Source organism: Diplotaxodon limnothrissa, linkage group LG1, assembly GCF_057381915.1.
Source record: "Diplotaxodon limnothrissa isolate DT_005_m linkage group LG1, D_limnothrissa_male_GT1.1, whole genome shotgun sequence".
NCBI lineage: Eukaryota > Metazoa > Chordata > Actinopteri > Cichliformes > Cichlidae > Diplotaxodon > Diplotaxodon limnothrissa.
Window position 1 is genome coordinate 14,441,373 of NC_140596.1, and position 13,611 is coordinate 14,454,983.

General features: G+C 37.6%; 1 protein-coding gene across 1 annotated transcript; it reads left to right on the forward strand.

Moving 5' to 3' along the window:
* Positions 1-1,947: 1,947 nt before the first annotated feature.
* Positions 1,948-12,073, forward strand: LOC146639529 (telomeric repeat-binding factor 2-like). The gene is made up of 11 exons (XM_085353314.1): positions 1,948-2,098; positions 2,932-3,027; positions 4,783-4,913; positions 6,521-6,607; positions 7,356-7,496; positions 8,512-8,636; positions 8,984-9,517; positions 11,014-11,160; positions 11,328-11,398; positions 11,524-11,567; positions 11,915-12,073. The coding sequence occupies exons 1-11, from the start codon at positions 1,948-1,950 to the stop codon at positions 12,071-12,073; spliced, it is 1,686 nt and encodes a 561-aa protein (XP_085209440.1).
* The last annotated feature ends 1,538 nt before the right edge of the window (positions 12,074-13,611 follow it).

Sequence of the window (13,611 nt, forward strand, 5' to 3'; positions counted from 1 at the left end):
GCAAGATTGATATGGTCAAGTATTTGACAATAGGATGTCCTGCTCCATGACCGAACTCTTAAACTGTCTCATGTCTTTTTCATATTTGGTAACAGACTCGATGAATGCTGAAGGACTACACTGATAATCTCTGCTTTCTGCTGTATGACTTTAAAAAGCTACAATCACCACAGGAAGATGAATGTTGAACAACATGCAAAGATGCTTAAACCAATACAACACTATTCTGTCAATGCTTTTTTTTTTCTCCTCACAGTAGTTGGCAGTTGAAGCAGAGTCCTGCAGAATATAAAGGATAGAGAGAATTTTGTGTTGTGTCGTAATGGTTCTTAACAGGATGGGTGTTTGATCACAGATTTACCGTTAATATCACCATGAACAGTTGTGAAAGTTTTGTGTCCTACACTCCTGAGAGAATGTTTCTTCAAGAACAAAAGTCCTTCAGCTTTACAAGCAAAGTATAAAGGTTACTATTAACAATATATAAATGGAATGTTTTATTCAAGTTTTTTTAATGGTGTCATAATCTTATGATGTCTTATATTGTTAATGTCATACTTTTACATAATAAACTTGATTAATTTAAAGCTATACACTCGGATTAATTGCCTGTCATACTCATGCTCACGTGCTCCTGATTTGCTTAAAGCAGTTCAGCAAGTGTGAGGTTGGGCAGAATTTGGAGTGGATTTTGATTTTCATCATACATTATGGAGTATATGTATATTAAGTCATTTGTGATGCAGATGCAGTGTGCAAATCATCTTTCAGTTGCTTCCTTTAGGGGTTGCTCCGTCTCACCCTACCCCTCGTTTCCTCCTCTGTCACACGAACCCTCTGCATGGCCTTCATTATTACCTCCTTGAACCTTCTATGTGGTCTTCCTCGTTTCTTCCTGTCTGGCAGCTCTGGATTCAGCATCCTTTGTCCAATATATTCCACAATCCCTCCACTGTGCATGTCCAGAACATCTCAGACGTGCTTCTCTAACTTTGTCTCCTTCATGCTCAGCCTGAGCCATCCCTCTGATATATTAATTTCTTTTCCTGTGCATGCCAGTTACGATCAACAAAAACCTTAAAATCTCTAACTCTGCCACCTCCTGTCTTGTTGTTAGTGCCACCATCTCCAAACCATACACCATAGCTTCTAAAACCTTCCCTTTCGCTCTTCCTCCTTTCCTTCTGTCAGAAATAAATACTGCCACTTATTTCCATCCATCTGGTACTGCCTACACTGTACAAAAAGGTTGACCCCACGCACCATCACTAACTCTAGATCTACTAAGCAAATCAGCAGCAAAAAAATACACACTGTAATTACATAATTAAGCATTTAAAGTCTTCAAAGTTCAGTTGAGCTTCATTCAGAATCCCTCCCCAGAAACAGACATGCACAAAAATGTAAATGAGAGCAATTATTTCAATAGGGGAACACCAAACTTTTAGTATTGTTGTAATGCAAGTATTACAGCAACGTACAGGTGTGCTGAGTTGGCAGCGATGGAGCAAAATGCTTGCAAGGTACAAGTAATGCAGTAAAAAACATTTGAAAAGAACAGCGCTGCTTCTTCCAGTCCGCTGGGTGGCAGCATAGTGCTATCCTGCTAGTGCAACGTCGGCTCAGAGAAGAAGCGCTTGTGTTTTGTAAGCTGAATTTTGACTTTCAGGCAGAACTCTTTTTAAAGTCTTAATTAAATTTTGTATTTTTGATATTGGACTGGCAGTCATGGTTGTAGTTTCACCGATTTTTAAACGTTATTTGGGGATATTTATTGTCTTGGATGAGTTTCTCTTGTGGTTTTATACAACTGGAATGACTTAAGTGCTGCCTGAAAAACTAAATTCGGAGAATAAAATGCCCCGGTTTGCCTTTCGGCCAGCCTTCAAATTTTCCCCGCCTTCATCCTAAATGCTTTCCTGCTTTACCGTCTAACTTGACGTGAATATGGCGGCAAAGGAGACTGTAAACAGTTATCAAGTGAGCGTTGAATCTGTCGTGAACGGCTGGCTAGTGGATTATTACTTCTTTTTGGCGGTAGAGTTCTTTAAAAATGAACAATACGAGGATTTCTGTGCCATTATAGATATACTCGACTGTAAGTATAAACAGTGTTTTTGACTAGTTTGGCTAGCTCGTAACCAGCTATAGTACTACCAGAACTGCCTAACTTCGTACCAAACTTAATACAAGTTAGCGGACTTAAATATTAGTGCTCCTTTATAAGTTGTCTTCTATCTTGGTTACGATAATACATGCTCTTAAACTTTCCAGGCGTCAGCTGACAGAAAATAAATGAATAAACGGGGGAAATTTCATGAATCGTGTTGTTGTGAGACTAAGCGGACTCATCGTCTTGTTATGTCGAGCGAGGCTGCTCTTATTTATTTGTTTTGATCTTTTATATACACAAGGAACAATTTCAGTTCTGTTTACATGTATGTACGTTCACGTAGTGGTTTTTCAACATACTAAAATGTGTCTTTTAAGAAAAAAATCAAGGTGATTTTAATGACATTTATAGTTTTATTACCATACAAAAGACATCTTTTTCTTAAATACAACCTCCATACGCCTTATTTTTGGTTTGTTTTTTTAAAATTATTTATTTATTTATTGAACTTGTTTCTAGGGCATAGACTTCTCTCCAGGTGACATGATAATGGAGTATCAACAGGACTGTCATAATGCCAAGTGTTTATGTAGCTGTACTTCTAATGCTGACAAACATGATACTGACATTACCTGAAAATGTTATTTGTAGCCAGTCAGTAAAATCGGTTATGTATTCCTTCAATTTGAGACACCTCAGTAGACGTTAAAAAAGTGGGCATATAGCCAGCTATTATTGCCAGTTACTTAGGCTATTTTGTGTTATTAATTTCTGTGTGTTTGGGGGAAATAAGAAGCTTCTTTATTGTTTTATTGCAGGTATTATGGCGCGCCCTTTGGAGTCCACGGATGACATCGCAATGAAATTTCGAGTGTTGCAGTTTATCTCCCGGATAAATGAGGGTGAAAACCTTGGTGAGTTCAACATTAATCGACAAGATCGGCACATCTGAGTATTACTGTGGTTCTTTAAGCGACATCAGTGTACAGCTCTGTGCATCAAAATAAATCATTTGCAAAAATGTAATAACTTACCTGTCAAATGATTAAAAAAGGGTATGTAACTAATCTGCAATACATTGTACCACAGTTATGCCACAGTTAGACACATTTAGAGGCCAATATAAATAATAAAAGCTTGTGATTAGAGTCTGACTACACACTCACTGGCTACTTAATTAGTTACACCTTGCCTATACTGGGATTGATCACCTTTTGCTTTCAGAGCTGCCTCAGTTATTTGTGTCACATAATTTTCCTTCCTTGGTCCATATTGACATGATATCCATTGATGTCTATTTAAATACCAGTACACATTTTTATGTAATATTCTGATATCACAAAAGTATCATATCACAATGTCACTGTTGTAGCAACGCCATGCCTTGATGTTCCCTAGTGTGGACAACAACGAGAAAAGCCGAGGCATGTCTCAGAGCAGGAACCACCTGTCAGCTTCCAATGATTTAGTGAAGCAGCTCCCTTTTTAGATCCCAACTTCCAACAAAGGAAAAGTAGTTTGTAAAACACCAAGGTGGAAATGTCAAACTTATTTCACTACTTGAGGTGGTGCTAGTTTCAGTCGTCATTATGCAAATGTACTGTTTATAAGATTGGGGAAACCTGCAGTCAGCTGAGACTGAAGGAGTCACTTGGATGACTGACAAAACGTTTCTCCCACTGAAAACGCTGCGTCCAGATGAACAGAATCAACTAACAACAGAATTGGGGACTAACATGCTAAAGTCACAGCGGAGATCAAGACTCACCAGACCAGGCAGAATTTTCCATTTTGAGTGAATGAGTCAACTCAAAATAGTCTCACTATTCTCCTCTGACTTCTCCCATCAATATGACAATTTTTATTCAGCGAACTGCTGCTCACTGGATGTTTTCTCTTTATCTGACCATTCTCTGTAAACCCTAGAGATGATTGTTAGAGAAAATCCCAGTACATCTTAAATGCACAGACCAGCCTGTCTGGCACCACAAACATGCCATGTTTAAAGTCGCTGAAATTCTTATTCTGATGCTCGGTTTGAATTCCACAAGTAGTCTTTACCATATCCAAATCCCTAAATGCGCTACAGCTGCTGCGGTGGGATTTTAGAAATTTCTATTAAGAAGCTTTTGAAACTTATTGGTATTATTGTACCTAATAGTCCAGTGATGTCCAGTGAGTGTATACATGGTATATAAAGGACATCTGATGACATATCAATACTAGGACTGCTTCTGTAGCGCTCAGTTGTCACGGCGTCACTCACATTTGCAACTAAAAACAGACAACGTAGCAGAAACATATCTAAGAGCAGGGGTGTGTTAAAAACATTACGCTCAAGCTGCTCCGGTTTTTAAACAAAAAAAATCGTTTCTAAAAGAGAATTCAATGAGCAGTTTATTTTAAAAGACCTGTTTTTTTCTCATTTTAATATTTAATATTTTAAAAATTGCTTATTAAAGAGACAAATGTAATTTTCCATTATTACTCAATTGATAGAATACTTGATTATCAAGAATACTTGATAACAAAACTAAGTTTGATTTCTGTCATAATCAATAGCCTGATTCACAGCTTTCTCTAAATTCATATTTGAGGTTGACATCTCGTCATACTGCGAATATTGTGAATAAACACAACAGTGAATATTGGTTTGTCTTTGCCTACAGGTGTTTCATTTGAAATGGATGTGCCATCAACTCCTCTGGAATCAGCCTTAATGTTACTGGAAAAAATAAGCCAGGAATTCAGTATCCCACAGCAGGAGTATGAAAAGGTGTCCTCTTCTCTTAAAGATATGGTAAGCATTTCTCTTGAGCTGAATTCCTTTATTGTACTTCCATTCAAAGTAGAGCTGGGCGATATGAGATTTTTTCATATCACGATATGTTTTTTTCATTTCAGGCGATAACGATATCTATCACGATATAAGCCAAATAACTATATTTGTAAGATTTAAATGTGCCGTTGCTCACAAGTAAAATGTGAAATAATCAGCAGCTTGTTTTTATTTAAATATTTATTTCCCATAATAAGTTCAACAGGGTAGATGTACTTAAGGAACATGAAACTTTTTCAGATAAATAAAGGCAAATATTGCAAACTACACAAAAGGCAGCCACTAAAGCGTTTAAGTTTCAAAATAGAACAAACAAAACAGACTAAATTGTCAATTCCACTTAGAAACAAAATATTAATTCTAAAAATAAATCTTAGTTTGTTTTACAGAAGATCAGACAAAACTGACTAACTTTTGTCAATATCAAATAAACTGAGAACTAAAAGGAAATTCTCAATCTCTCCTTGTCGTATAGCTGAGCTTTTCAAACAGTTTTAACAGTTACTTTAGTCTGACAAAAGCCGAATGACGAATTAGCGCTTCCAGTCAGAGACTGAGGCTACGTCCACGGGTACACGGGTATTTTTGAAAACGGAGATTTTCCGTTTTCGTTTTAAAAAATAATCCCGTCCACACATAAAGGCAGAAATGAAGGAAAACGCTGCTATGAACATGCCAAAGCAGCAGGTGGAGCTAGATTCCTAACCGTGCCGAAATGTTGGCCAATCAGAAGTCTAGAAGCCTCGGTGGGAAAAAGTAAACAAAGCTGCGGCATAGAAGCAGAACCGAGTCGTATGTGTGGAGGGACAGTAACTGTGTGTATATGTAAGCATTTAAACACTGCAGAGAGTAGAATTAACAGTATTGTAGAAATTCATTTCACCGAAACAATAACGTGGCGCACAGTGTCACGCATGCACCAGTTTATTGTATTTCCAGACTTGCTTTCGGCACAATTTACAGTGCACGCTACTCTGTTTTTTGTCAGACTTGAAATAGCCGAAATACCTTCACACTACGGAACTTCTATGGCTCTTCCGTTCGACAATCTCTCCGGCATTGGAACCATCATCGGTTTTCTCTTCGGTCACGCTCGGTTGATTTTTCTAGTCGGCACACTCATTTCCTCCATTACCCGCTGGCTCCATTACCCGCTGGCTGCTTCCCAAACAAACACACGTGCGGCTTGGCACTTGTGCTGTACGTAACAAGTCACGCGGACGTGACGCTGCGGCTGTGATTGGTTCGGCTCTGCGCTACTTAATTTGGATTGGCTGACCTTTTTTTTTTTTTTTTTTTTTTTGAGGACAAGAGCGGCGAAGTCTATCGCGATAGCTTAATTTCTCTATCGAGTAAAAGTTATATCGCGATACATATCGTTATCGTTCTATCGCCCAGCTCTAATTCAAAGACAACTTCTCCCTAAATTAAGTGGGTTGTTTTTGTTTTTACATTTTAAATATCTGCACTTGTTCAGCTTTTACATTCTTACATACGTCTACAAAGGCAATCAAAACAGTGGTTTCTAATTATATTCTGTTTAGCAAATAATATATTTCTGTCTTTAGATTGTGGGGATTTTCATCAAAAACAGTAAGTTTGAGAAAGCAGAAGAGGTGCTGATGAAACACTTTCCTCCCAAAAATATTGGAAAGGTGAGGTTACTCGCTAAACCTTTTTTTCACTACACGATAATAACATTTACATTAAAGTCAGTGTGTAACTTTATCCCTACTGATAAGTTATTTTGTAAAGTCTTGTTTAAAAATTGATAAGCATTGTCATATCGATGTTGATATGCTGTGTAATACAAAATAACCAGGATGGGAAGCTTTTGCTAATCGTTTTATAGCTTTTAAGTGTAGACAAAGACACAACGGTTAATTTCATTTCAGATCTACTAGGCTTTGCAAGCTTAGGCCATAAAAATACTGGATAATGGACAGTCTGCTTTCCCATCTTGCATCTCCTCATCAGCCACAGTCATCAGTGTGCTGATATGATGATAGCGCTGGTGCAGGAAGACATTATGTGGAAAAGACAAATTAAAACAATTGGTTTAGCTTGCATGCCTTATAAGTGTCCCTTTTATTATCTGGATGGGGTTGACTGATCACTGAATGATCTTTGGATGGTGGAGCCTCATTTCACTGTAGAATCCTCCCCAACTTTTTCTGCATTTGTTTTTTAGCTCCAGCTCCCTCCAGTGGCCAACCTCCCCCTTTACAACAAAACCATCAAATAACTGCATTGGCTAGTTTTCATTTTCTGTCACATGAATGTTAAACAATGTTGGGTCTGATTTTATTACATCCCTAAAACAATTTAAAAATTAAAATGGTGCATGCTAAGATATTCAAACACATTATATTTTTAATGTCACGTTTCTCACATTTTCTGTAGAGAGCAACATTCATGGGTCTCATCAGGAAAAAGAATAAGATTCATGAAGTCATTGAGCAAATCAACTTTCAGCACTTCAAGGAGGAGATGCTTGCGTTTTGCCTGAGGATCTGCCACTTCAGCCTTCCTCTTCTTCATAAGGTATACATGCTCTGTATTAAATATGTTTTGTTTTTTTTAGTTAATTATAGAAACTAATCAATAGAATAACTTTAAGCAATGTGAAGTCCTTTTAAACATTTGGGGTCAAGATTGGCCCATCTTTGCATTTAGACATTTCAGCACTTGTTGGGAAAATGGAATGTACACTGCCCGGTGCATCTGCAAAGAAATTGCTGTTACATGAGGTTGACAGCATTAAACTGCAGTCCAGCATTAAACTGTACCCTCTAAACCAGGGGTGGGCAACTCCAGGCCTCGAGGGCTGGTGTCCCTGCAGGTTTTATATGTGTCCTTGAACCAACACAGCTGATTTAAATGGCTAAATTACCTCCTCAACATGTCCTGAAGTTCTCCAGAGGCCTGGTAACGAACTAATCATGTGATTCAGGTGTGTTGACCCAGAGATCTAAAGATCTAAAACCTGCAGGACACCGGGGCCTGGAATTGCCCACCCCTGCTCTAAACCAAGTCTCCAGGGTTTTGGAGATATTTTTTTTGTTGGTGTTTTTTAAAGCCTGCGCATCTTGTAAAATTATCAGGATTTCTATATGTTTCTTTATTACCGGTATGTCTATTCTTCATGTACATCCCTGCTGTAATTTCCTGCTTAAGGATTAAGGATTTCATAGATCCAGCTCTTTCAGCTCAGATATAATATATGCTGACACCTTGATTTGTAGTATCTTCCAATACTAGTATTAATCAATAATAAGTTCTTCTTTGTGAGGAAGAGACCAGGATGTTTAAGGCTGCAAATATCAGATTGCTTTCTTGAGCAGTCCTAATAGCTCAGTGTGTTTAGTAAATGCATGAAAGGTTCAACTTGCTGTATATTATGAATTTAAGTGCATTGTCTTTTGACTAGAATTGAGATTCAAATGAAGAACAAACCATGTTTCATATGTAATCAATTCAGAAATCCTGTTCATGGAAGTTTCTTTGTTGTGAATTTGTGTGTGTGTGTGTGTGTGTGTGTTTGGTTTATGCATCCCAGGCTGCAAAACGTATCATTGAAAAAACCCCTGTGGATCAAGACAGCACAACAACTGAAAGTGATGAACAAGCTGAACCTCAGCCATGCTCTAGTTCACAAATAGCCACTGTCCAGTTTGTACCATGGTAATCGCTTCCCTTCTCTTAGTTGATTAGTAATGTTAGTAATGTCTAATGTTAATGTAATGTCCATAGTAATGCCTATTAAGATCAGTGGCAAAACAACAGTCAGTTTGAAAATGTGTGAAGAAAAATAATTCTCCCTTTTCTTTGAATTGGAAGTGATTATTAACTATATTAATACTCACCATTAGCAGCTGCATTAATTGTATGTTGCACTCATGTGATCACACTGTCCATGCATGTAAAAACATTTATGTATTAGATTAACTGTACATACCTTTTTGTTGTCAGGATGTTTGTTTGTCTGTTTTTCAGTTTTCTAGTGTTAATAGTATTTTATTGTCTTCCAGTACACATTCACTTATCCCGAAGACCAGGCTAGAAGCGGCCTACAAATCCCTGGCCACAGGTTTAAATAAAAAAACATTTGCTCAGTTGGAGGAAGAAGTAGACAGAGAGGAGCTGGAAAAAGAAAATTTTTGCGAACAGCTTTCCATGACATCAGAGAGGTGCACAAGTGTGGACTTGGAGGAACTGTTATTTCAGAGAGACTCAGGAGGCCCTATGGAAGCTTCCCCAGCAGACCAACCAACACAAGCAAATGCCATTCCTCCAATTTGGGAAGATTTACACTTTAAGAATCCGATTGTGCTGTGTAAAAGAGAGAACTACACTGTGTCTCGGCTGGTGGTGGAACCAGACAGTCAGGCAAGTTCACGCTGCACAACCGCTTTAGAGGAACTGGAACCTGAGGTCAGAAGGAAAAAAACACCACAGACACTGTCTGCATCTAATGAAAAAGACCGTCAGTGTCGGGGAACAGACAAAAAAGGTGCCACGCCCACCCAAAAGAGCTGCATTCAAGCCAACAGAACTCGCACCAGGTAAGTTAAAGTAGCAAATAGCAAGATGTTTTTGCTATCCGGTCGTTAAGTCTGACGTCATTAGCCGTGCCTGGGCCCAAACTCCGCTGCAGGTCCTTAAGTCACACGATCACTGCAGCATCACTGAGAGTTAAAAACTGTCTAAATTCTTTCATCTGTAATAAAATGATCAGTGTGGCTGCTCTACCAGGTGTAACAATTACGTTTAACATCCAGGCATCCATGAAAACTGAATCTATGAAGTTTAACGGAGTTAGAAGTTAGCAGGGAGTTAGCTCGCTAATTTCCATCTAAATATAATATACCATGTTCTGACCGAGGGATTTCTGAAAAAATTAAGACTTACAGCTCAGCTATCACTTCCGACATAAATGAAGACAGAAAAGTAAACAGCAGTGACTTTTGTAGGGTTACTGAAGTTGGACTAGCTGGTATATAATGATGTGCTACGTGATCGCTAGCGATCATATAAACAGTGAAGCTGGAGGATGAACGCTAACCTTTTTCCACTCGATAAAAAGTTAATGTGAGGGTTCCCGAAGGTTAGGGACAAATGCAATCGCATGGCAGGATGCTATAAACAGACCAAACGTCAGTCAGGAGAACAACTGAGATAATCCATCCACAATATGAGGTTAGTCATTAATATACTGCTGCATGGGCTGGGCTGCAGTTACATCGTAAGGTTTTAAAAACAGATTTAAAATGATTAGCTGTAATAAAAACTGAGAGAGGCCGACAGTGATCACTGACTGTTTTTAGGGACTTGAGATTAAATAGAACAAGATACAAAGCATTAAAACGTGTTAAATACACAACAGCCTTATTAAACACAGAGTAGTTTGGGCCGGGAAGCAGGATTCATCACGTCCTCACTTAAAGACCGGATTGTTTCGCCTCGTCCATGCCCCACAACTTACGTCTGCCCCTCAGTTTGAGAACCACTGTGTTATGAGAAAGTTACTGTTTAGTAGATATACAACATTAAAAACCGTTTGTTTCAGCTGTTTGAGTTGACTCCTCTGACTCTGCATCCAGCAGGGAAAGTTATGCTGCAGCACAGCAGTTTGATGGTTTACTAAGCAATAAGTCCAAATGTGCATTTCTCACCTGTTACTGGTTACTAGATTGTCAATTTTCAATGTTTGAACTTATTTTATAATAACTTTGATGTGAAAACTAATAACAACCATCAATCCATTTTTCTGCTACTTATCTGGCTCTGGGTTATGAGGGCAGTAGCCTGAGCAAAGATGTCCGGATTTCCCTATCCCCAGCCACCTGTTTTAGGTCTTCTGAGGGTATATTTTGTTTTCACCATGTCAGCCAAATCACTCCAGCATGTCCTGGTCTCCTTCCAATTAGACATAGCAGAAAACACCCAATTAAGTCCTAAATCCTAGTAGGATGCTAAAAAAAAAAAAACAACTCACCCAATTGTCTTCTTTAGGTCCACAACATGATTGATATTTGACCAGTTTTATTTATTTATTCAGGAATCAGGATAATATGGACGTCAGCCGTACCACATCCTCTTCAGTGGAGAGCTCACCAAGTGAGTCACCTTCTCATCCTGTCCGACAAACAACCTCCACTCCTCACAAGGACTCTGGTCAAAAGAAAAGTCCTCGTCTTTTAAAATGGTTAGTAAACGCCAGTAACTGAGAAACTAAAAGTGGTAGAATACACCTGGGTGAATATTTCACCCAGCGTGATTGAGTAATAGTTCTAATCATTTTTAATTTTTATCTTTTGTAGTTGTGCTTAATCATTTTGCCAAACAAAAACACACTCTGGATCTTATTCACAGGAAGCGACTGTACCATGATGCACAGGAGAGCAAGGGCGACGAAGAGTCGCATGTTACCCCTAACAAGAGCGGTATGTAACACTTCATTAAATATAAAATGTTTATAAATATTCAATAAGACTAAAGCAAGTTTGCCATCTGAAACATCTGGTTTTAATGTTTTTCTGTTTGTTTGTTTTTTTGCCTTCCTACAAAGGCTCAGACATGAGCACCAATTCAAATTCAGGCCAAAGGAAAAGGGTAAGTATAGCAAAACATGCTACAAAGCTAACTTGTCACTGTACTTTCCTGTGGATGTTATTTATAAATATAAATAATTAATTTATAATTTATTTACATAAATTACACTAAGTCAAACTCTTTGTTCAATACAGGCATCTCCATTTACAGTTTAGCATATATATTTTGTTCCTCTTTTGCACAAAAAGTACTCATTTGCAACCATCATACAAATGTAAGTTCCTGTATGAATAATGCAGTACACATGAGGACATTTCACTTTAGTCAGTTACATTAAAAACAATTGAAACAATGTTTGGACTCTCCACAGTAGGAAAAAGCTAACAAATCTTTCAATTGTGTTGCAGAAATGGACAGAGAGTGAGACGCAGAAGTTAAAAGACGGGGTCAAAAAATTTGGAGAGGGCAACTGGTGTAAGATAAAGGAACACTACGGCTTCAAAGATCGAACAAATGTCAACCTGAAGGACAGGTGGAGAACAATGAAGAAGTCAAATATCGTCTGACTCACCAATGTCATTTTATCCCATCTCCATTTATTTATTTTTGTTTCTTAAGCAAGTTATTGATAATTTTAAAAATTTGTTTATAGATTTGGTAAATGTTCAGTGTCCACGGCTCAAAGATTGTTTTGTTTTGAGGAAGGGATAAAATGTTACTGTAAGAATAAAAATCTTTGATAGTCTCTTTTTGTCTGCATCTTTATGTTAATGTGTTCTCATTTGTGTTTCACGGGGTCCTAGAGGATTACAAGACATGACTCATACGTCCCTTTAGTGAACAAGGACAAAATTCAAGGTCTCTCTTCTCCCCCCCCCCCCATATAATCCTAAATTTAAGTGACATTAATTCCACATTGTGATCAGTGCGGATACAATTTAGTATATACAGAGTAGCTTTAAAAGTCAAAAATTTCTCTCAGTCTTGTGATCTCAGAAAAGCAGAACAGACCTTTTAATTAAAGATATGACAGCAGCAAAATATCCATTTAGCTGAGATCTACAGGTATATTTTCCCCCAAACAAACTATCGATAAAAAGAATGAATGGAGCAACCTTTTGTGTGTGTGTGTGTGTGTCAGGTCTGATGCAGTGAAATAGATATAAAAAATAAGCCCAGAGAATTTAAAAATCCTTTCCTGTTTACAAGCACAAACCCATATTGAGACATACATTTTATCATTCAGTCCCTATTAAAAATAATGATGAACATGAACAAAGTTCTGCTATGACATTACTGTTGGTAATTCTGGGTAAATATAGGTGCCCCTTAATGTTCTTTATTCTTCACTTACAGTATTAATAGCTTCCATTGTTTTTTCTCTTCAGTAAATATAGTGAGATTCCAGAAGTGACACTGCAAAATAAAACACGTTTCCTTTTCTCCACTTCTCCAATAACTGTCTCACTTGCATATTCTGTGAAACCGTTCTTTGCTGTCATTTTCATTTATGCGTGTAGTCCAATTAAACCCGTGTAGACTGAAATATCAGTGAGCTACCTTAAAATGAAGATTTAAGTAGGAGAGTAGTGAAATGTAGCAGATGGAAAAAATTATATATACCAAAAGAACTGCGTTAATAATGCCTTTACAATGTAAACATGTTACTTTCTGCTACTGTACTTTTTTTTTTTTTTTTAATCCAAATACATTTCTTTCTAAACAATACCAATTATTTTTAGGCTTTAATTTTTATTTTTTGGCCCATAAATTGCATTATTATCATTCAAGCTCCCCAGGAAAATAAATGAGGCGTTATTAAAATGTCACAACGGTTTTAATGGCTCAAAACTGTACAGTGCTACAGCAACAAGATAGTTTGCCTAGTCGAGGTTTCTGTAGCAGCTTGGTGTTTGTGCGGTAGGAAAGCTCTGCTTTCTCATCTGGGATTGAAACCTGGATTATCAGGGCTTGATAAATCAGAGTTAGTTAAATCTAGATCAGGTATGTGTAAAAACAAATTGTTTAAGGCAAAAAAAAAAAAAAAGGAAAGAAAATGCAAAAACAAAATCACTGTTAAAATTGAATGTCTAAAGCGTAATGC